The sequence below is a fragment of the Mobula hypostoma genome, chromosome 6 (genome assembly GCF_963921235.1).
Source record: "Mobula hypostoma chromosome 6, sMobHyp1.1, whole genome shotgun sequence".
Lineage (NCBI taxonomy): Eukaryota > Metazoa > Chordata > Chondrichthyes > Myliobatiformes > Myliobatidae > Mobula > Mobula hypostoma.
In genome coordinates, this window is record NC_086102.1 from 150,875,680 (window position 1) to 150,900,155 (window position 24,476).

The 24,476-nt window shown below is 39.7% G+C and overlaps 1 protein-coding gene across 1 annotated transcript in view; it reads left to right on the plus strand.

The window, feature by feature from the left end:
• Window positions 1–24,476, plus strand: part of LOC134348497 (tomoregulin-2-like) — a 112,490-nt gene that overhangs the window by 83,156 nt on the left and 4,858 nt on the right. The window contains exons 5-7 of the mRNA XM_063051965.1: window positions 5,746–5,842; window positions 17,938–18,086; window positions 22,063–22,122. Of these exons, the coding sequence (XP_062908035.1) occupies window positions 5,746–5,842; window positions 17,938–18,086; window positions 22,063–22,122 (306 nt within the window). The remainder of the gene's footprint in view (window positions 1–5,745; window positions 5,843–17,937; window positions 18,087–22,062; window positions 22,123–24,476) is intronic.

Sequence of the window (24,476 nt, forward strand, 5' to 3'; positions counted from 1 at the left end):
CAACACAAAAAATAAATTAATAAAAATTGACTGTTGCACTCAGTGTGATGACTGGGGCTGAATACTTCCCTGAAATTTGCTAGTTCCCTGAAATTTGGCTCATAACTACAGACAGCCAGTCTGAGACAGTCTGTGAGGTGTCTGTCAGTAAGACAGCTCCTGTACTTAGATTTAATAATTTTTCATCTGTGAAAATGCAATTTCACGTAGATAAGTTGACCCAAAGTAGGCACTGACTTTTAGTGCTATAAAACCAACGCGCACACTGCGCATTGCTGGGGCCCCATCAGTATTAATTTCCACCAGTTTATGAATGGGGTTGTCATTTTCACGGACGTATTTTTTAAACTCATTGTAAATATCCTTACCTCTCATTCTCTCCTTTAATTGCAAAAGAGTGAGGAAGTCCTCCTTTGTTGTAAAATCCTGGAAAGCCATTCTGACAAATACAACAAGCTGAGCTGTTTGCATTACATCCAGGGATTCATCGAATTGTAGTGAAAAATATCTACATCCTGTGACAGTGACTCTACCCTCCTTATCACTGTTGCAGGGCCAAGCGGTATATTATGTATTGCGGTTGTGATGTCGTTTTTGTTTTTAAAGTCATTAAAAACAGTCTCTGCGGCAATGGCGATTGCTTCCTTGAATAAGTCACCATCTGTAAAAGGCTTCTTGTGTTTAGCCAAGAGGTGACTTACATGAAATGATGTTTCAATAGCAGCCTTATTTTGAGCAGCATGTTTTGTGAAAAACGATTGCTGGGCCTTCAACCCTGATTTCAGCTCCTCAACTTTCCTGGCACGAATTGCGCTCTTTGGGGGGTAGGTGTCTTTAAATTCCTGGTGGTTGGTGTTGTGGTGCCGCTCCAGATTCCCTCTTTTAGTCAGTGCTTGTGTTTGGTGGCACAACATACATACACACTTGTCTTTCACAAAGGTAAATAGAAATTCCTCTTCCCATTCTGGTTGGAATTTGTACGTTTTCACCTTCTTTCGTGGAGCCTCCGCCATGCTATCAGGATATCATGAGCGAGTGCCTGTATATTGATGTTTGCGACAGTCTGTACTCTTATCCAGTGGTCCCCAACCTCCAGGCCGCAAAGAATGCAGCGGTACAGCAGTGGCCGGAACGCACCCAGCACAGCTTTAAAAAAAAAACGAAATAAACAATTTAATTAATTAGGTGCCACCTGGCACATAAATGTTGGCCCAGCTCAGAGGCGACGCAATCAACAATTACCATTATCCTAATTAGTATTACTTATTTTAATAATGCTCACATTACAATAGTATTTGTGTATTTATTTTTGATTTTTTTCGGGATCTACTGGGAAAGTCTCAAAGATCGACCAGTCGATCGCAATCGACTGGTTGGCGACCCCTACCCTAAACAATATAGTGTAACAGCTATTTACATAGCAATTCCATTATACAGGGTTCCCCTGCTATCCAAAAGTAGAGCGTTCTCATGAAACCTTTCGTAAGCCGAAATGGCGTAAAGCGAAGAAGCAATTACCATTAATTTATATGGGGAAAAACTTCTGAGTGTTCCCAGACCCAAAAAATAACCTACCTAATTATACCAAATAACACTTAAAACCTAAAATAACACTAGCATATAGTAAAAGCAACAATGGCATGATAAATACATAGCCTATATAAAATAGAAATAATGTATGTACAGTGTAGTTTCACTTACTAGAATCTGGAAGACAACAAGCACACTGGAAGGTTCACGCATTTTTCTATCATACAGTTCTTAATAATCTGGATAATAAACAAGATTGAGTGTCCAGGCTGTTTTACTTTTTCTTCCCCCTTCTTTGTGCTTTTTTTGTAGTTTGAGCTGATCAGATATATTGTCATAATTGTGCTTCTCCATCACATAGAACATAGAATAGTACAGCATAGTACAGGCCCTTTGGCCCACAATGTCGTGCCGATCCTTAAACCCTTCCTCCCGTATAACCCCCCACCTTAAATTCCTCCATATACACAAATAAATAAAACTTGGTATCAGTACCAGTCGTGTGTTAAAAAATGCAAACTAAAGTGCTCAGTCACTCCTAGTGCTCTATCCCCTCCGCTTCATGCATTTATCTGCTCATCCTTTCAAAGATACAGTGGTATGCTGCCTTAACTATTCCCTGTGGCAATAATGCCATGCTGTGACAACTTACCTTTAAAGAAATTTCTCCTAAATGCTTTACTTACTCTCTTACTAATTCCCCAACCAATAAAAAATAGCATTTCTCGATTCACTGTTAAATTCCATCATAAATATCATTTTACAAAAGAAGACCTTTATCGTGTTAACCTTTATTCCTTGGGAAATAGTTTCAAAAGAGTATATTTCTCTTCATGGTTATAGTTTTCCCAAGCTTGTTGTCATTCTATTGGGTTCACTTTCCATTTTCAATATTATGCAAATAAAATGGATTTTTTAATGTAATGAATTATTTTTCTTGGTCAATTAACATAACTCTGGAAGTTTGAGAGTTTCCTGGCTTGAATCACTCTGTGCTACTAACATATCTTTCATGTCAGATGTGTACAAATGCTGCACTTCAACATGCCCTGTGGCTTTGGAACATTGCAAAGGAAGCAAGACTATGTTGATCTGGCAGCATTTGATTTTCTGCATTTCTGAGTCAATTTGAATTACTCCCATGGTTCCAGGATGGAACACATGACAGACTCCAACCATTGGACGATGGAGAACTTCCTCTGCATTGCACTGACTGCGCACCCCACCTCCCCTTGCCCACCCAGTCTCTGAGCACAGTCTTCTTCCACAATATCCCCATTCCAGCTTGCCACATCCTTGTCCATTCTTGGAAGTTTACACTGGTATAAGCCTGTTCTTAGGCAAATGATCAAAAGGGCCATTGTGCCCTCCTCTTAACACTTTGGCAGAAGTGACTTTGACTTGTCTAAAGTATTTTTTAAAAAGCATCATCACAAACTAATGACGTCATAGAATGGCATAGTTGAAAGCTATTTGGCTCATCCTGTTCACTATGAGGACAGCTCACTAGTCTTTTCTCTGTAATTGTGCACGGATTTTTTTCCTTGCCATATATTTGTCCATTTCGATCTTGGAGGACACAATGCAACCTGCCTACAGATGTAGACAATATATTCCAGATTCAACCACGCACTGCATTAAAAGAAGTTTTTTTCTCACGTTACTATTAATTCTTTTCCTTGTTAAACCTCAACCCCTCAATCCACTATCAATTCTGCCCCAACCCCTCATTAATATATCTACTTCTATCAGATCTCTATTCAGCCTTCTCTTCTCCAAAGGAATCACTCCCAGCCTCTCCATTCTATGCTTACAATACAGTACTCATCTTAGGAACCATTCTTGTAAATCTCCTCTGGACTCTCTCCAACAACTCTGAGATGAGCCAGTCTGAAGTGAACACAATACTCCAGCTGATGCCGCACCAGTGGTTTATATCAGTCTTCGTGGCTTCCCTGCTTTAATATTCTGTGTCTATATTGATTTCAGACTAGAATAGTGTATGCTTTGTTAAGTGCTATCTCAACCTGCCTTGTCACGTTCAGTGATTTCTGCACACATCCTCCCAGGTCCCACAGTTTCTACACCCTTCTACCTTGTCCCTTGAAGTTAATTCAGAACATAGCCTTGGGTATCAAAGAATAGGAGCATCCAAGCAACCTTGGCCCCGCTGCAGATAAAGTGAAAGTGATGTCATAATACATGATATATTCACACAGTAATAGCATGCGTTGGAACAGTTTGGATCAACAATGTGTCATCCCAGGTGCAGTTATATGCTTAAAGTCCCAACACCCTTTATGAATTTGATAATTACAAATTAAATCTTGGTTTTATGTCATTTTACTGTGCATATTTTTGACAAAGAACAGAATTTTGGGTGGAACAATCTGCTTAGTTTAAAAGACTTCCATTTTAAGATCTTTTTCACACAGTTTTAAATTACATATTCCTCCCTGACCCTTCAATTGCTGTAATATACTGCAGTGCGGTGCATTCATTCTGTCTCCAGGTAATTACTGTGACTGCTACTCAGCTATTTCTTATTCTTGTCAGAATATCCTTTGCTCACATATTTAAGAGTTTTCATTGCTGCAGAGAATTGTTGGAATATTTTGCAACTCCAAAAGCTGCTTTGTTTGAAATTATCTTCATTATTTAAAATGAAAATAATATGCAGAAAGAAAAGGTTTAAGGAGACTTTGAACTACACAGTCACATTGTGTAGAAAGAAAACAAATACAATAGTTTCTGTGTATGTTCTGGCCAGGGAATAAGGTATGAATGACTATGAAACATTTATAGCTGTTAAGTGGATCAATGTTTCATCACTGACTTCTGAATCATGTCCAAAACAACTGATTAGAAATAACAGTTTTTTGGCCTGTACGTAGTTTTTTTTGGTGTTAAATAAGCCTCCTGAGTCATCCTGAACTATCTGTGAGAGTTACATAAAGAGTAAGAAATTCGAAAGCAAGTTTACAGAACATATTGTTGGGTTTCCACTGACATATTCCCTACTAGTATACTTACTGCTTAAGTCCAGCTGTTTCAAATGCTCAAAGTTCAAAGTAAATTTATTATCAAACTACATTATGTAGATTCATTTTCTTGCAGGCATTTATAGGAAAAAGAAAAGCAACAGAATTTATGAACTCTATTATGAAACAAAGATTGACAAACAACCAAAAGAAGACAAGCTGCAAATAAAAAGTAAAGTTTTTTAAAAGTTCTTGAAAGTGTGTTTGTAGGTCATAAAATCAGTTCAGAAAGGTGGTGAGTGAAGTTATCCACATTGTTTCAGGAGCCTGATGGTTACATGGTAATAACTTACTGAACCTGGTAGTGTGAGACCTAAGGCTTCTGGAGGATGCATAGCAGTGGTCACCCAAGGGGTGTGGTGAAACCTGGACAGGCCAGTGAAGATCATTGATCACAAGAAGTGTGCTCTTTCTGTAGGGTTGAGCACAAGGGTCACAGAGGCCTTCCTAAGTCTCACTGATGTAGGCAACTGCCCAACACCCTGCATGAGAGGACAAAAGGAATATTAAGTTTGGGTGCAGCTGTGCAGCTGTGAGCAGCAAACTGAGATGTGGCTGGAATAAGCATCAACAGTCTGGAATGATCCTAAAGCAAGGAAGCTGAGTGATCATGACATTCACTTGCAAGGATAAACCAATGGAAGTCAGAGATCTCAGAGACAACAATGGATGCAAAAGCTTGAGATTTTAAATAGCAGTTACAGAGGAAACGATGTGCGTAAAGCCTGGTTATTCTGTGAGTAAATAAGATTTGTCATTTTTGGACCAGTGAGATTCAAACTGTCACTGCATATGAATTTACATGATGCATTACCACTGATATCATTTGGAGTAGTTCAACATGGGAAAGATAATGTTAGGAAAAGTAAAATTCCTGTGGAAAATTGAAGAGATACGTTCTTAGTTGCTGCTAATTTGCACCATATTGTGTAAGAAACAATGGACTCTGGTTTAAGCCAATTTCCAACTACAGAGAAAAAACATAGTTGTTGTGTTTTGTTAATGGATTTATGAATTATAATTCCTTATTAAAATGACGTGGCAATTTTTAAATCTCGAATCATTGATTCTGGTGCGTGCGTGTGAGAGAGAGAGAGAGAGAGTGAATGAATATAAATACAGTTTCCTTGGCAGCGTTGTGCATTATTTTTATTTCTGATTCATTCACTTGCAGGGAATGAAGGTTCTGGAGAAACTACTCTGAAGAAAACCTCTTCATGCGATATCTGCCAGTTTGGAGCAGAATGCGATGAAGATGCTGAAGATGTATGGTAAATGTTCCAGTGTTAAATTAAGAACAAATATTATTTCTCACTACTCTTCACTTAAATTTTATATTTAACTTCTGCACTGAAGCAATGCTTTAATTAGAGGCCCTTCCACATTTTTAGCATGCGGTCATCCCTAGCCAAGCCAGCAATTATTGCCTTTTTTGTAAATGCTTTTCAGAAGGTGTGGCAAGTTGTCTTCTTGGGACCAAGACAATTCTTCTGGTGAAGGTATTCTGACAATGCTTTTGGGTAGGGATTCAGAACCAGTGAAATATTTGAAAGTCAGGATGTTTTATGACCTAAAAGGAAACTTATAGCTTTCTGGTGATGTTCACAGCTTCTGAAGCCCTTGTGCTTCTCAAAGGTAGAGGGTACAGGATTGTGAGGTGCTGTAGGGGTAGCCTAGCTGAATTTACTTCAGAGAATTCTAAAGATGGTTCAGCAGTGATGTGGCAGAGGGAGGGAATTAATATGTGGAATCAGTGTCAGTCATGTGGGCTCTTCTGTAGTTGATGATGCTGAGCTTCTTAAACTTAGGTGTTTTCATCACTGGGTAGGTACAGTGTATTTGATAGCATTCTTGATTTATGCCTTGTAAACAATTAAAAGCTTCAGCGTATCAAGAGGTGGGTCAATCACCAAATGCTCAACCGCTGACCAAATATTGTAGCCATAGTAATAGTGTAATTTGTTTAGCAAGTCTCTGACCAATGCTACCCTTAAGAAGTTGTCAAGGGACTTGGCAGTAAGAGATTATTAGGCTCCAAGTGTAGGTGATGGTCATTAACTAATACATATTTGGCACAATTGTTACTTGACACTCATCAACACTTGCTGAAACTTGTCTGGGCCATGGTGTATCCAGCCAAGGCCCGCCTCATATTCTGAGGAGCTGCCAAATGATTTGAGTAGTATGCAGTTATTAGTAAACATCCTGATGCTGTTCTATTCTGGAAGGGAAACCTTTAATGAAGCAGCTGAAAATGGCTGGGCCTAGGAAACTGCCCTAGTGGAATTCTGCAGTGATGTCTAGAGCTGAGATGATTGACCCCCAACAACCACAACAATCTTCCTCTGTGAAAGGTACAACTCCAACTACTGGAATGTTGATGTCCATTATCTTCACTTAACCAAAATCCTCAACATCAAGAACAGTCACTCTTGATACATTCTTGGTCTCCAGCTTTCTGGCCCATGTTTAAACCAGAGTTGTTCGGAGGTCTGGAGTCAAAAGATCCTGCTGAAGCTTAAACTTAAACTGAGCATCAGTGATTTTGTTATTTGGTGACTGAATGCCATGTGAAGCTTGTCAGTAACACTTTCCATGATTTTTCTGATGATTGAGATATGGTCGGTGCCTGTTAACTGGGATGGATGTGCCCTGTATTTTATACTCGGAGCATACTGGAGCAATTTGCCACTTTGTTGGGTCAATGTCAATGCTATAACTGCACTGGAACAACTTGGCTGCTGCTGCAGCCTGTTCTGGGGTGCAGATCTTTGTGTTTGTCATGTTTTGTAATCCAGAAACTAATCGAAAAAAACACAGGAACCTTGAGATGCATGATGGCTTCATTTTTACTTTAGAGAGGCACAGATTTATGACATGGTGGCGTAATGACGTATGCCATTCACGTACTTTTACATATACACGTAATGAAATATGTAAACCAAAGAATGCATAATCAAATAATATATTTACAATATTATGCAAATATTGCTTCAGTATTAAATACACAGCAGTATTATATGGTGTCTGGAGAACTTGCCTTTGCTTTCAGCTGCTGTTTGAGATAAAATTAGATGAAAATCGGTTTTAGTGATGGAGACTGAGATGAATTAACCCCTGGTCATTTTTGGCTTTTGACACTCAAAATCTGGATCTCATTATCATTGGGAGTGGCTAAGTTCTTGGAACCATCTCCCGCAAATATCTTTTTTTTAAGTGTCAGCCTCTACTCTCAACTGGATATGACAGAAGTGCAGATCTTTGATTTGACCAGCAACACTAGATTGCAAATACTGGAGTCCAGGGCAACAAGCTATCTGCTAGAGGAACTGAATCTGCTCATTGGGTCGAGCAGCACCTGTTGGGTGTTGGGAAGGATTGGTGGGAGTCCTGATGCAAGATTTTGGCCCAAAATGTGGTCAGTTGCTTTTCCCCTCAACAAGTACTGCTGATCATCTTGAGTTCCACCGGATCTTTTTTATTTCATTGATTGCTGCCATTTGTTGTGAGATCATAGCTTTGCCTATTGCATGCTATGTTTGTTGTCTGTATGTAAGCCTGTGAAACCTCACCAGTTTGGCGACCTCATTTTTAGATGTGTAGTTTGCTGTCCTGACATGCCTTCTATTAAAAATAAATTATGGGAGCTTTTAACATCAGGGCCATGTAAATCCGGCCAAATCAATAGGTATTTTTCTCTTTATGTCCTTCCACCAAACCTGCTCAGCATTCATTTGTCAAATCAATATCATTGTGTCCACCAAGCTTTACTCTTTCCCGCTGCTGATAACAAGATTGGCAGGTAGAAGGACTGTCAGGGATGCAATATGAATACTCCTGTTCTTCCTCAAGACCAATAGGATGCATATCCTTTAACCCAAAGACCTGACAGGAAATTTGAGGTGCAATGCAGCACAGAAACAGGCCCTTCAGCCCAATCTTGCCCAACAATCAGCCATCCATTTGCACTAACCCTGGCACAAATCCCATTTATTATTCTCCCTACATTCTCAAGAGCGACTACTCCGCCCCCCTGCGGATTCTACCTCTCACCTGCATGCTAGGAACAATACTCAGTGGCCAACTAACATACCTGTCTGCGGAACTTTGGGATATGAGAGGAAGCTGACGATCACAGATAAAACATTCACCATCACTGGGAGAATGTGCAAGTTCCATACAGATAGGACCCAAGTCTCTGGCACTCACAGCATTCATAGTTTGCTGATTCTTCATTGGAGGTTTGAGTCAACACAAAAGTAAGTCATAAGCTGCATCCTAGTTCATTTAACCAAAGTTTGACAGAATAGCAGCAGGAAACGGAAATATAATTTTGGTATTTAAACATGCTCTTCTGAAATATTAGTGACCTAGCAGAGACTTCATCCTGCTTCTAGCCTGATATGCACTTGACCAAACAGTATTTATCACAGAAATTTTGTTGTAAAGTTATTTTTGTTTTGAGTATCAACATCTATTGCCTTGATCAGTGATACATTGATCAAGAGTTAAATTATAGCATGTCCTCATAGCAAGCTGCTACCAATATGAGATTGTGTTCAATATGGAAACTGATTAATGAGTTTGCCCCAATCTTATTGAAAGTCTGAATAAAGCTAACTGATGTGTGCTTCCTACTGCTGGCTTGATATTATGTTCTAGTCACAAAGATTGCTGTTGTAGCTTTGTACAGTAAGGTCAAAGTGAACTGCAGCAGTTCGGAAAAAGAAAATAATATGTCTGCCTGCAATAAGATGCAGTTCATTATTGTAAAATGTTTTCAACATTATGGTTTTAAATCAGCATTTAATAATCCATTGAAAAAATAATTCCTTTCAGAAAAGATATTCATTTGAATGCAAAATTGCATAGTAAAACTAAATGCTACATCGTAGTCTTGTATAAAACCTGTATCACTATTGACATACAGTATTTTATTTTGAAGTTTACCCACAAAGCACTTGAAACTGGTAATATGATTAGCTTAGCTGACCAAAAGGATGTGCATTTGGAAACAACTTAATTTGGCTTGACTTGATCCAACCACTCTCTTACTATAAATAATCACTCCATGCATTGCACACACCAGTGCCTGTTCGACACAATTATGAAACTGATCAAGATTGCAGTGTTTACAAAGGCTTTTAGATCTATAGGATGGATAGTAAGTGTAGCCTGTGGAGATTAAATGTTGTAAATCTACAGCATCAATGAAAGTAATTTTATCTCCTCCCTCACCCTACTCATCAATCCTCCATTTTCCAGGGCAAATAGGATTAAATTATTCTTTATAAAGGGCAATTTGCTTCCATCCCATCCAACTTCAGTTTAAGTAGAAATCGCTTTCAAGCAGATGACTAATCCACCGTCAAAAAAAATTACACAAATTAGAGGGAAAGTCCTTCCATTTTAAAGTAATTCTTCTTTTTAAAACCTGTTGTTTGGAATTCCAGAAATTGGGAAAGCTGAAAATGAAGGGACATAAAGGGCACGTAAATACCTTTGGACCAGAATCTGATACCTCTGAGTTTTCCATCCATAAATCCCACAATTTCCCTCCTGCATGCCTGTTATTTCTGCGACCAACATGCTTAACAGCACCTTTTGTTCTGCATGAAGGGTGATCTCATCAATGGGTGATGTTTTTAAAAGATATAAAAGTACTTTGTTCTTCGAACTTGGGATTGAGTGGGCTTAAGCCATGTAATTTCATTCCTGAGAATGCAAATCAATTATTCCATCTCAGCACTTAGTTTCTGAATTACATAAATATTTTCCACATTACAATTTGTGGACCTCATAAAAATATGCTTAGTGTTGGTTACTGCGTTTACATTTAAGACCTCAAATTTGAGCACATTTTCCTTGATTGAATCATACCATTGGAACAAATGACCTCACTAGACCCATCTTCACTCAACAGTTTTCCTCCACTAGCAGTAATCATTTATTTGAATAGTAATTTGATAATGCAAATAACTTTGTACATCGATCTGATATCTATCATTACTGCATTAATGGACACGTTATTGGTGAAAATGAGGACACATATTTAATCATCTACATTTTACCGTATTTTCATTTCTCATGTAGGAATGTTATTCTCTCCATTAAACTAACTGATACCTTGAGAAGTGGTTTAAATCTGATGAAATTCAAATTTCCTGAAGTATTATTTACTGCAATTTAATCATTGGAATACAGGTCAAAAGCATTTATCTGTATTTAAAAGATTATTTATACTGTTCCTGTCCCAATAAATGGAATAACCTTGGTTTTTATTTTCCAACGATATGTGCCGGAATATGGAAAGTTATTCCATTAGTCAGCCTACCTGAGTTTGCCTAAGTAAGTTTAGGTGAAATTTTGAAATGCATAAACCTTCTGGTTGAGAAGTTGCCTGATGCCAGTAAAGATATGTAAAAATGGTGGTGATTGGCCAGACTAGATAGTGGTAGGGAGAAGTTGAGTGGCAGAGGGTGCGGTGTTTGGGATGTCAAAGGCTGGGCCAACAGATGGAAGGTTGCAGTCAGCTGCTAGGAGTGACGGAGAAGTCAGCTTGATGACTGCTGTATAGACAGTGGCTTGCAAATTCATGGATGTGTGCCACACTAGAGAACAGTGAGGAGGGTTGGGTACAATCTTGAGTTCAGAGGAAAGCAGTCTGGAGGTTGATGAAGGGGGGTTAAGAAGCAAGAGTTCATGCAGATATTGGCGTGAAGAAGTAATAGGTTAGTCAAGTCTTAGATAAAGATCAACCTAGGAAGGAAAGAGGGTCAGTGCCCTTCCCATCAGTGACTTTGTTTTCTGCACAACTCTCACAAAAGGCATGTCCCAAATGCAAATTCCATAACTTGTCACCTGTCAGTAGATCACGTTTATGTTGCAGAAGCATGCTTCACAAGTACTCTAAAGGCCCTTATCATGAATCGATCAAAGTCATAGTATTAACACCTAGACATCACAATATTGAATACCACTTCTCCAAGCAAATGAGCGACCAGCACTTTATGGGACAAAGAGTACAAAGAGAACAAAATTTTTTCCTTAACTGATACTTGTTTATTCAAATAGATTGACATATCACACAAATATATTGCAATGTGCAAACCCTTTTCCAGGTGGAACACAACACACAATGCTGGAGGAACTCCACAAGTCAGGCAGCATCTATGCAGGGGAATAAACCGTCAACATTACGGGCTGAGACTTTGTTTCCTATGGTATTGTACTCCAGCAGTTCTATGATTGGGCTTTCTAGCTTGTTCGTCACCTTCAGGGTTGTATAATTGTGCTCTTCACATTTTAAGGCTTACATTTTGTAATCTGTCTGTTGTTTGGTTACTGATCTGTAGCAATCCTGTGCTGTTTAGCTCTCAAGAAAAAAAAACAGTAGATTATCAAGGCATTGCTTCTGGATTACATACAGGAAGTGAAGGGAATTATTAACCAAGCAGTAATTTATAATATGTAGAGGTGTTCCACTGGAAAGCCATAATCTCATTCACCTTAGAATCTCCCTGTCACTACCCCACTTCCACCTTCATAGCACTTGGCAAACATCCATGGTTTCAGACTAAATTATGAATGTCACCATCAAGCATTTCCTAAGGTCTGCCAGGAAGCTGAGAGTAACTCTGGCACAGGAGTTTCATCTCAATTTAGACCATAAGACCATAAGACAAAGGAGCAGAAGTCGGCCATTTGGCCCATCGAGTCTGCTTCGCTATTTTATCCTGAGTTGATCCATTCTCCCATTTAGTCCCACTCCCCCGCCTTCTCACCATAACCTTTGATGCCCTGGCTACTCAGATACCTATCAATCTCTGCTTTAAATACACCCAATGAATTGGCCTCCACTGCCGCCCGTGACAACAAATTCCATAGATTCACCACCCTCTGGTTAAAAACATTTCTTCGCATCTCTGTTCTGAATGGGCGCCCTTCAGTCCTTGAGTCATGCCCTCTCGTACTAGACTCCTCCATCATGGGAAACAACTTTGCCACATCCACTCTGTCCATGCCTTTCAACATTCGAAATGTTTCTATGAGGTCCCCCCTCATTCTTCTAAACTCCAAGGAATACAGTCCAAGAGTGGACAAACGTTCCTCATATGTTAACCCTCTCATTTCCGGAATCATTCTAGTGAATCTTCTCTGTACCCTCTCCAACGTCAGCACATCCTTTCTTAAATAAGGAGACCAAAACTGCCCAGAGTACTCCAAGTGAGATCTTACCAGCACCTTATAGAGCCTCAACATCACATCCCTGCTCCTATACTCTATTCCTCTAGAAATGAATGCCAACATTGCATTCGCCTTCTTCACTACCGACTCAACCTGGAGGTTAACCTTAAGGGTATCCTGTATGAGGTCTCCCAAGTTCCGTTGCATCTCAGAACTTTGAATTCTTTCCCCATTTAAATAATAGTCTGCCCGTTTATTTCTTCTGCCAAAGTGCATAACCATGCACTTTCCAACATTGTATTTCATTTGCCACTTCTTTGCCCATTCTTCCAATCTATCCAAGTCTCTCTGCAGACTCTGTTTCCTCAGCACTACTGGTCCCTCCACCTATCTTTATATCATCAGCAAATTTAGCCACAAAGCCATCTATTCCATAATCTAAATTGTTGATGTACAACATTAAAAGTAGCGGCCCCAACACAGACTCCTGTGGAACACCACTGGTAACCGGCAGCCAACCAGAATAGGATCCCTTTATTCCCACTCTCTGTTTCCTGCCAATCAGCCAAATCCCTATCCACATACGTAACTTTCCTATAATTCCATGGGCTCTTATCTTGTTTAGCAGCCTCATGTGTGGCACCTTGACAAAGGCCTTCTGAAAATCCAAATATACAATATCCACTGCATCTCCCTTGTAATTTCCTCAAAAAATTGTAATACGTTTGTCAGGCAGGATTTTCCTTTAAGGAAACCATGCTGAGTTCTGCCTATCTTATCATATGCCTCCAGGTACTCTAACCTCATCCTTGACAATCGACTCCAACAACTTCCCAACCACCGATGCCAAGCTAACAGGTCTATAATTTCCTTTTTGCTTCCTTGCCCCCTTCTTAAATAGCGGAGTGACATTTGCAATCTTCCAGTCCTCCGGAACCATGCCAGAAAATCTATCGGCTTTTGAAAGATCATTGCTAATGCCTCCGCAATCTCCACAGCTACTTCCTTCAGAACACGAGGGTGCATTCCATCTGGTCCGGGAGATTCATCTACCCTTAGACTGTTCAGCTTCCTGAGTACTTTCTCTGTCGTAATTGTGACTGCGCACACTTCCCTTCCCTGACACCCTTGAATGTCTGGTATACTGCTGATGTCTTCCTCAGTGAAACCTGATGCAAAATACTCGTTTAGTTCCTCGCCATCTCCTTATCTCCCATTTCAATTTCTCCAGCATCATTTTCTATCGGTCCTGTATCTACTCTCACCTGTCTTTTACTCTTTATATACTTGAAAAAGCTTTTAGTATTCTCTTTGATATTATTTGCCAGCTTCCTTTCATAGGTTATCTTTTTTCCCCTTAACAACCTTCTTAGTTTCCTTTTGTAAGCTTTTAAAAACTTCCCAATCCTCTGTCTTCCCACTAATTTTTGCTTCCTTGTATGCCCTCTCCTTTGCTTTAAGTTTGGCTTTGACTTCTCTTGTCAGCCACAGTTGCATCCTTTTTCCATTTGAAAATTTCTTCTTTTTTGGAATATATCTGTCTTGCACCTTCCTCACTTCTCGCATAAACTCCAGCCACTGCTGCTGTACCATCCTTCCCGCTAAGTGTCCCTTTCCAGTCAACTTTGGCCAGTTCCTCTCTCATGCCACTGTAATTTCCTTTACTCCACTGAAATACCGACACATCAGATTTCGGCTTCTCTTTCTCAGATTTCACAGTGAACTCAATCAAGTTATGATCACTGTCTCCTAAGGGTTCCTTCACCTCAATCTCTCTAATCACCTCCGGTTCATTACACAATACCCAATCCAGTACAGCCGATCCCCTAGTGGACTCAACATCAAGCTGTTCTAAAAAGCCATCTCACAGACATTCTACAAATTCTCTCTCTTGAGATCCAGTGCCGACCTGATTTTCTCAATCCACTCACATTTTAAAATCCCCCATAATTATCATAACACTGCCCTTCTGGCAAGCCTTTTCTATTTCCTGTTGTAATTTGTAGTCCACATCACTGCAGCTGTTTGGAGGCCTATAAATAACTGCCATCAGGGTCCTTTTACCCCTGCTATTTCTTAGCTCAACCCATAAAGATTCTGCACCTTCCGATCCTATGTCACCTCTTTCTAATGATTTGATATCATTTCTTACCAATAAAGCCACGCCACCCCCTCTGCCTACCTTCCTATCCTTCCGATACACCGTGTATCCTTGGACATTCAGCTCCCAGAGACATGCATCCTTTAGCCACATCTCAGTGATGGCTACAATATCATACCTGCCAATCTGTAGCTGTACGACAAGGTCATCCACCTTATTCCTTATGCTGCATGCATTTAAGTATAACACCTTATGACCAGAAGTTGGTACTTTTTGCTTTGATTGCACTGCAACTCATCCCAATGGCTGCAAATTTGCCCCATCACCTGCCTGTCTTTCCTGACATCTTTACTGCTCACTATCTTAGATTTATTTCTGTTTTCCCCTTCCTCCACTCTATCATTCCGGTTCCCATCCCCCTGCCAAATTAGTTTAAACCCTCCCTCACAGCTCTATTAAACCTTCCCGCCAGGATATTGGTCCCCTTTGGGTTCAGGTGTAACCCACCTATTTTGAACAGGTCATACTTCCCCCAGGAGAGATTGAGGCCTGGTTGCAAGCAAATAACCTCTTCCCCAATGTCAGGAAGACAAAGATGATGGTTATTGATTTAATGAGAACTTGCACAACTTACACCCCTCTTTACATTGGTGGCACACAGTGAAAACTGGGAGCAGTTTCAAATTCCTGGGAGTGCTCATCTTGCACAACTTCTCATGGTCCCAAAATACATTCTGCACAATCAGGAAAGCACACCAATGCCTCTACTTTCTGAGGAGGCTGAAGTGAGGTGGACTATGAACATCAATACTCACGTCATTCTACAGATGCGCAGTAAAGAGCATCCTAACATGCTGCATCACTGCCTGGTACAGAAACTGCACTGTGGTGGACAGCAAGTTCTCTACAACAGGTCGTCAAAACTGTCCAATGCATCACCAGCACCAGCCTACCTGCTATCAAAAACATATATACAGAAAAGGGCCAGTAACATCATGAAGGATCCCACCCACCCTCCTCATGGACTCTTCGTCCCTCTTGCATCAGGGAGGAACCTATTTAGCATCCACGACAGGATAACCAGATTTAAAAAGTTACTTTCCCTAAGTATTAAGGCTGATCAACACGTCCACCCAGTAACCCACCCTTCCACACCCCCAACCACCATTTCTTTATCATTTCCAGTCAGTCATCTTATGTACAGACACTGCTGCATCCAGTGTTACTTTATGGACATAGAATCAATCTATGTATATAAGCTATCTTATGTAATCTTTCTTATTTATTACATTCCTTATCTTACGTTTTTTCCTGCTATATCAGATCTGAAGTAACAATTATTTTGTCTCCTTTACACTTATATACTGGAAATTACATTAAACAACCTTGAATCTTAACATTGCATTTCACTGTCCTTACTACCTACTCAAACTGCAAGTTCAGCTTTCAGAATCCTGCACCAGAACTCCAATTTCTGAATTCACAACCTGTTTAGAAAATAGTCTACACTTCTATTCCTTCTACCACAGTGCATGATGATACACTTCCCAACTGTATTCCATCTGCCAATTCCTTGTCCATTCTCCTAACCTGTCCAAGACCTTTTGCAAATGCCCCACTTCCTCATTACCACCTGACCGTCCAGCTATCTTTGTATCTTCCACAAAGCCATCAATTCCATCATCCAGTTCATCAGTATATTATGTGAAAAGTAGTGAACCCAATACCTGCAGAACACCACTAGTCAACACAGCGAAATAGCAAAGCCCCTTAATTCCTGTCGGTCAGCCAATCGTCTCTCCCGTGCTGGTTCCTTTCATGTAATACCATAGGCTCTTATCTTGTTTAGCAGCATCACATGGCACCTTGTTAAAGACCTTCTGAAAATCCAAGTAAACAATATCCACCAACTCTCCATTGTCTATCCTGACTGTTATTTCTTCAAAGATTTCCAACAGATTTGTCAGGCAAGATTTCCCCTTAAGGAAACCATGCTGACTTTGGCTTGTTTTATCATGTGCCTTCTCATTCTTGGTACTGGACTCTAGCATTTTCCCAACCACTGAAGTCAGGCTAACTGGCCTCTAATTTCCTGTCTCTCGCCTCCGCCCTTCTTAAAGAGTGGAGTGACATTTGCAATCTTCTAGCCTTCCTGAACCATTCCAAAATCTAGTGATTCTTGAAAGATGACTACTAGTGCCTCCACAATCTCTTCAGCTTCCTCTTTCTGAACTCTGGGGAGTAGTCTATTGGGTCCAGGTGACTTATCTACCTTTAGACCTTGCAGCATCCCCAACACCTTCTCAATAGTCATAGCGACTACACTCACTTCTGCCCCCTGACACTCAAATTTCTGACATGCTGCTGATGTCTTCTGAAGTGAAGACGACACACAATATTTTAGTTGTGCTTTGTATCTGGAGCTCATGGGTAAGAGATTATTTTGGAACATAGAATCATACAGCACAGGAACAGGCCCTAATGTCTCTGCTGAATTAAGCTAAATCTTTTCTGCCTGAATATGACCCATACTCCTCTATTCACAGCTTTTTAAGCACCACTGTCCTATCTGCTTCCACCACTCCCCGCAGCAGCCTGTTTCGCACATTCCAGGCACTAATCTATTGTGTAAAAAAAGAACACGCCAAAAAGGTTTGCCCCGTTCACCTCCTTTTAAACTTGCCCCTCTTGCCCCAAATCCATGTCCTATAGTACTTGACATTTCTCCCCTGGAAAAATGATTCTGATAGTTGTTTCTCATAATTTTATGAACTACTGTTAGGTACCCCTCAGTTTCCAATGCTTCAGAGAAAGGAAAGAACACAAGTTTGTTCATCCTCTCCTTGTAGTTCATACCCTTTAATCTAGGCAGCATCCTACTGCATCCTTTCCAAATCCTTCCTGCAATGGAGCAACTGGCATTGCATACTATTTTCTGATTCTGATCTCCTTTGTTGAGCCATGAATATGTGGCCAGTTAGGACCAAAAGTATCTTATTCTTCCACCTGTCATCCCTGCTAACCTACAGAAGCTCAGGTTAATAGTACCTTGAATAATACCCATTTTTTCTTGCCTAGGTGTGTGTGCAACATTGACTGTTCCCGCATCAGTTTCAACCCTGTGTGTGCTTCTGATGGTAAATCCTATGATAACCCTTGTCAGGTTAAAGAGGCATCCTGCCAGAATCAAGAATTCATAGAAGTATCACATTTGGGAAGATGTCCAGGTAACTTGAACAGATTTACTGCTCCTCTAGGCATTGAAACTGTGTGATTTTGGTCATGATTTTATTTCTACAACGCTATAAATATCTGTCAAAATTTATGTTGTTTTCATGACTTATGGGGGCAAAATTCACTGATCCTATACAAAACTGTTTGAACAGGATATGGGTTGGAGGATTGGGGTCACAGTGTCAGTTTTATCTATAATCCTCAGCCACTTAAATTGTAAGTTCAGTAAATTTACATGCTCATTATTTGACTTCTGCATGTGCAGCGCTTCATTTTTATTCTAGTGAATCTGATGTTTAAACCTTGAGATGATGCTCCATATTTAGTTTGTATTTATACCTGATATATATCTATATAGTAGTCAAGAAGTACTATAAGCATTTCTGAATAGCTTTAGAAATCAGAATTAATCATTGAGAGACCACCTAAATCAGAGGCAGTCAACAGTGCCTACAGGTTTTTCTGTATTACTATATCTATATTCCATGTACTTTAGTGACCAGCAAGCCGCAGAGACTTTACCACCAAACTACAGACTTTCAGCAGACTGTCAGCTATTCAGCAAAAACCAGACAGAAATTGACATTGTTAATTTCAGATGAAATAAAATCATGCCACTTATTCTAATTTCAATGAATGGCACCATGTGATGGGTGCCTTGAATACTGAGGATAAGAAGGAAGGCACAGACAAAGATGAAACAGGAATAGTCTACCTAGGTTCTCGAAAAGCATGGACAAAACTCGTGCCTAAAATTGTTTCTCTGCTGCATGGAAGCACAATGACACCAGAGCATTACTGCATTATCCAAAATTCAGTAGTATCTAATTTTAAAGATTAAAGTCTGTCATGAGCCTTGTGGCCCATCAGTGCATATGCCGGTTTCCGTGGCATGAAGCGTCTGAGAGTACAAGACTCTCTCTCTCCCCCCGCCCCCCAGATAGGACGCTAGTCTATTGCAAGGTTAACCCCCAGCATTTTTGCCAGTACCCATTCTCAGCTGGGTAGACTGGAGCATTGTGTGGTTAAGTGCCTCGCTCAAGGACACACACGCTGCCTCAGCCAAGGCTTGAACCCATGACCTTCGGATCGCTAGTCCAACGCCCTAACCACTTGGCCGCACGCCACACAGAATCTAATATACTGAATAGGAAAGGATGCACCTGGTGAGAAGATAGGAAATGGAAGAACAGAATAGAGCAGAAGAGTATTGGGGAGATAAAGAATGGAAAGTGAGAAGGGACATTAGAAGAAAGAAGAATAAGCAGCAAAGAAGTAAAATGACAATAAAGCGACAAGAAACAAAGGCAAAGGAGGAAAGAGAGAATAAGAGTTAAGAGGGAGAGCAAGGGATTTGAAAAATGGGTATCAGATTAAGTGGATAAGAAGAGTTCAGGGAAAAGATGAAATGAGAGTGGAAAGGTGAAATAAAACAAAAAGAATCACAATAAGCAAATAGTTGGAAGCCAAGCATATTTTAACAGTCACATCGATGGCTTTGGTTTCAAAATATCTTGTTATTTACTTTTGTAACAGTGAGAATATTACCAAGCATCATGTCATACAGGATCAGATTGATTCCACACTCCCAGCAGGGGCTGATACTGACAGGGAGTGAATGGAGTGAAATTGTAGAGGCACAGCTTGTGATTTTTCTATTCATCTATTTTAATGGAAGAAAAATAATAGGCTAGATGCACACATTTCCCACTGTGTGCTACCCACAAGTGCCATTCCTCAGTGGCAGCATTGATGTACATATATAGTTCTCATTTCTATTTAAACTTGTAAGTCCTTGTCAACACAACTTATTTTAATCACTTCTCAAAAGCTGATCATCTATGACGTTGCCTTCTCTTTTGTATCAGCTGCTAATTTCATACAAATACCGGTAATGCAGCATTGGTTATTTTATAATGTAATAAACTCTTACTATTGACTGATTCTCACATAAGCAACATATTCAGTGACCAGAACTACATCTTGGACTCCAATATCCTCACAAGCTGAAAGCTGTAAGGTTTATTGGATGTCTTAGATTGTGCTAAAAGATAGATATGGATCCAATACAAAATTTAGTGAAATGCAAGGATCAGTGAACAACATAAACTACAATGATGTGTAAATTGATCTGTACCAAAAAATTATACAACACGGAGGCTCTATCCTTATGCTGTGATTTCCCAGTTTCTGAAATAACTCACTTCAATTTTGTTGGTGGTACATTTCATTCCTTTTGTTTTATTCTCCATATTTTCATGGCTTTGCAATGCATTTCCACATTGTAGCAGGAAGTTTATAAACTGAACTGATTATAACAGTCAGTTTTGTTTATGTTTTTTCAAAACCAGAAAATGTAGTGTGTGGTCTTCTCCTCTGGCAGGAAGACAGAATATAGTCTATTTGTTAAATTATGGAACAACTGAGGAGGTTACAGCTTTACACCATCCTTGCAGCATACTGACAGATAAGAGTCATGTTGGTAAATTTAACTTAAATTTAAAATTTTCTGGATTCACATACTGTTATATGGCTAAACACAACATAAATAATAATGGTAAAGTCTATATTTCAGACAAGGAGAAAGGGTGTGAGAATGTGCTGTCACTTAATGTGTACGTTGTCAGCTGTGGCTTTGTTAGTAACTCTTACTTTTCTGAGTTAGAAGCAATGAGTTCAAGTCCCATTTCGGATATTGGATATTTTAAGATCATTGGTTGTGTTAAAAAGGACACAGGAAATGGAAAATATTTAAGTAGTGGGATTAACTTCTGTTGCACTGCTATGACTTTGTCACTACTGATTAGAAGATCCGCTAGGTTGTTGGCTGGAAATTACTTACAGCTTGGACTAAAGGATGTTTCCTCTTTCCTCTAGCTAAACTGAGGAACGTATTGGCACTTTCCTTTGTGTTGTTATCTCTGAACCAACAAGGATACGAGGGATTTGAGGGATTTATTTTGGCTGAGGACGAAAAAGTAGTCACTACTGAATTTAAAGTTCTGTCAAAATTATTAATTCTGACAACATTCAGTACAGTAACAATCGTTAAAGTGACTAATATAAATTGAATATATAAAATTAGGGAATAATAAACTAAATTTTTATTGTTTAATTACTTTAAGTTAAAAGGTAATATTTATAGGTTTTTCACAATAACAAAACCCTATTATCTCTAATTATCTTCTTGAGAGAATCCTAGGAGAAATTAAGGCAGAATATACATGACGTGGCTCAGTGAATCAGTTAATCCTGCTCACCACAATGTGATACATTGCATTGAAATGCTTTCTTAATTAATGGAAACAATCAACAATATCTTTATTGTTTATTAAAAAGAAAAAGCAGCTATTTCAAAAAAAGTGCAATTAGCATAAGATTTCCATGGATGCTAGCATCATTTATCTTTTTACTGTTGCTTGAAATAGAAAACAAAGGAGCTGGCTGCCTGACAGATCTGTTATTGACTATTTCCATGGTGATGCCAGAGTCTCAATAACTTTTTCCCCAAAAATAATCGAAAACTGACCTGCAAATGAAATAAATAACAATGTTTACAAATGTTTATTTTACGAAACACTGCAAGCCTCCAAACTCACACAGTTATGTTTTATTTGTAGTTAAGGACACATTATTTTCAGGGAAAGGCATCCAGCAAAGTTAACCACCATAAGCCAGCACCTTTACCTTTACTGATAAGCACCTAGACCAGAGGATAGTGCATTGCATATCAGAGTGATTAGTTTAGGAATAGGTTCTCCATAAAATAGCTTAATATATGAAGTTAATGCTGATCATCCCTGGTTGATTTAAAGAGAGTGAACATTAGTTTGCTTTCCAATTGTTTACTTTTGGATACAACCATGGAACATTCTAGCACAGAAATGTATTGTATTTTAATAGTCAGCATTTCTTAGTCAGGAGTTACTGTATGATTGCTAAGTCAAATTTCTAACTTTATTCAAATAGAGAATGTGACCGTAGGTACAAAAGCAGAAGATGGACTTTTTGCAAGAACTGATTACACAGGTACGTAATTAATTTTCAAACGTTTTTGAGAGTTCTGCTTGTTTTCTTTTCAGCAACATAACTTTTGATAGAAAGTTTGAGTTTTTTCTCTAATAATAGGAACAAGAAACATCTGAGTTTGCTACATTTCATCAGCTCGAAGCCTCTAGTGTGAAAAATATTACAGGTTGTCAAATTTATTGCTTACTTTTTCATGGCTCAGCACTTCGTAGTTTTGGTTGTGTTATTCAAAAGATTATTTTCCCCATTGCAGCCTGCAACAAACATTTTTTTTCTATTAAAATAATTAATCCTAAATTGTCACACACTATCGAAGTGGTAATAGAGCATTACAGTTAGCCACAAGGTGCTCCAGAATGGAGAATTGTCTTTCTGAAAGACATCTGATTAGAGGATTGAGGCTTAAGTGGACTGTGATATGATGACCTATCACGGTGAACATCAGCTAAATCTCCCTACTTTGACACATTAAGATTAGCCTTTTGGATGAATTACTGAAAGGAAAACTCAAACTGCTGGTGCTAGAAACTGGGGAAAAAATAAGGTGCTGTAAATACTCAACAGGCCAGGCAGCATCTGAGGAAATAGAAATACAGTTTCAGAATTAAGATCCTTATCAGAAAGAGAGAAGGTGAGGGGAAGGATGGATAGGACAATAGGCCAGAGTTGCTGTGACAGTGGGTTGCTACTGTGGCAATTAGAGGGTGATAAAGAGTGTGATGTATTGAAAAGAGCAGGTCAGGATGTGGAGAGGGAAAAAAATACCGATCTAAAAATCTGAAATGAAGAATTGGAGGAAAGATGGCCAATTTTGCTATACAAGAAGAGCTATTAAAAGTTGAGAATTTGATAGAGACTCTAGAATACTGCAGTGTGCCCAGATGGAAAATGAGGTCCTGATGTTCATGCTTGCATTAAGTTCATTACAAGTTCACATTCAAGTTTAATTGTTATTCCACCATACATATGTGTAGAGCTAAATGAAACAGGGTTCTTCCAGGGCCAAGATGCAAAATACAGTACATACGGTCACACACATCACACAACACATATAGTTATGATAGCATAGTTCATTCAGTCACAAAATAATATGAGCACAAATTGCTGAGGTGCATGATCTGAAGATTGATTGTGCATGGGATGTTGTCCTGGAACCATGTTCCTGCAAGAACAAGCGCGCAGCATTCTCCATGTCCTGCAGCCTCAGACAACGGCAATCCAGCTCATCTTCCAGGGAGCAAACACTAAAAAGTAGCACCAGCAGGAGAGCCAGCCTGCAGGACCAGCTGCCAACCCAACATAGACTCCAGCATGCCCATCACGCCTCTGTTCTCTCCAACGCTGCCTCTGGTATCTCCTCCCCTGAGTGGCTGTAACAGGCAATGCCGCAACATGAGGGCTTGGTCCTCGAGCACAGATTTCAGCATGCCCACCACTGGAATAACACTGCAAATGGATCAGAGTGAAAGTGTAAATGGGAGTTGATGTAGCCGGTAGTAGGAAGCTCAGGCTTGTCCCTGCAGAGTGAATGCAGGCGCTCCACAAGGCAGCTACTCATTCTACATTTGGTTTCTCCAGTGTAAAAGAAACCACAATGTGAACATTGAATGCCAGAATCACAGCCTCATGTGAAAGCAACGTTTGGGGCCCTGTGTGGTTGAAATGAAAAGGTAACAGGATAGATGTTTCAGCCTCTGTGGTTGCCCAGGAGAGTCCTAAAGGCCAGGGAGAGGACAGTGGGCAGGGAAAACAGAGGAGCTGCAGCTGCCTTCCAAAATAGCGAAAGGGGGTAGGTATCTGCTGGTGGAATCATGTTGGTGCTGGTGGATGTTTTGAAGGATGATCCATTGAATGTGGAGCATGGTAAGGTGGACGGTGAAAACCAGGTTAACTTTACCCATGCTCTAATTAGAAGATGAGAGAGTGCAAGCGAAGGTGCAGATAGTAGGTGAAATGCACTCGCGATCTATTCACTCTGTTACAGGGAGGATGCAGTTTATGAAGAAAGAAGGCACTTCAGAGGCACTGAAGGGCATCTTCAGAGTGACTATGGTTTAGCTTGTCAGAAAAGGAGGAACATTTTAGGGTGGAAATTGGAGCAACTACACATGTCAGTAGAAATAGTAACTAAGTTAGTCAATCACTGCGACTGCAGAAATCCAAAAATCAAAACTGTATGGTCCTCAGATTTTCACTGCAATTAATTTCTCCTTTGATCTGATCCATTTAAAGTTGTGGAATCATACAAAACCCATCGTTAACTGGTCCATAGTCCAGCCTTTCTCAAACTTTTTGCCCTGAAGGAACCCTTGAAATAATTTTCAGGTCTCAGGGAACCCCTGCGCAGAAGTTAT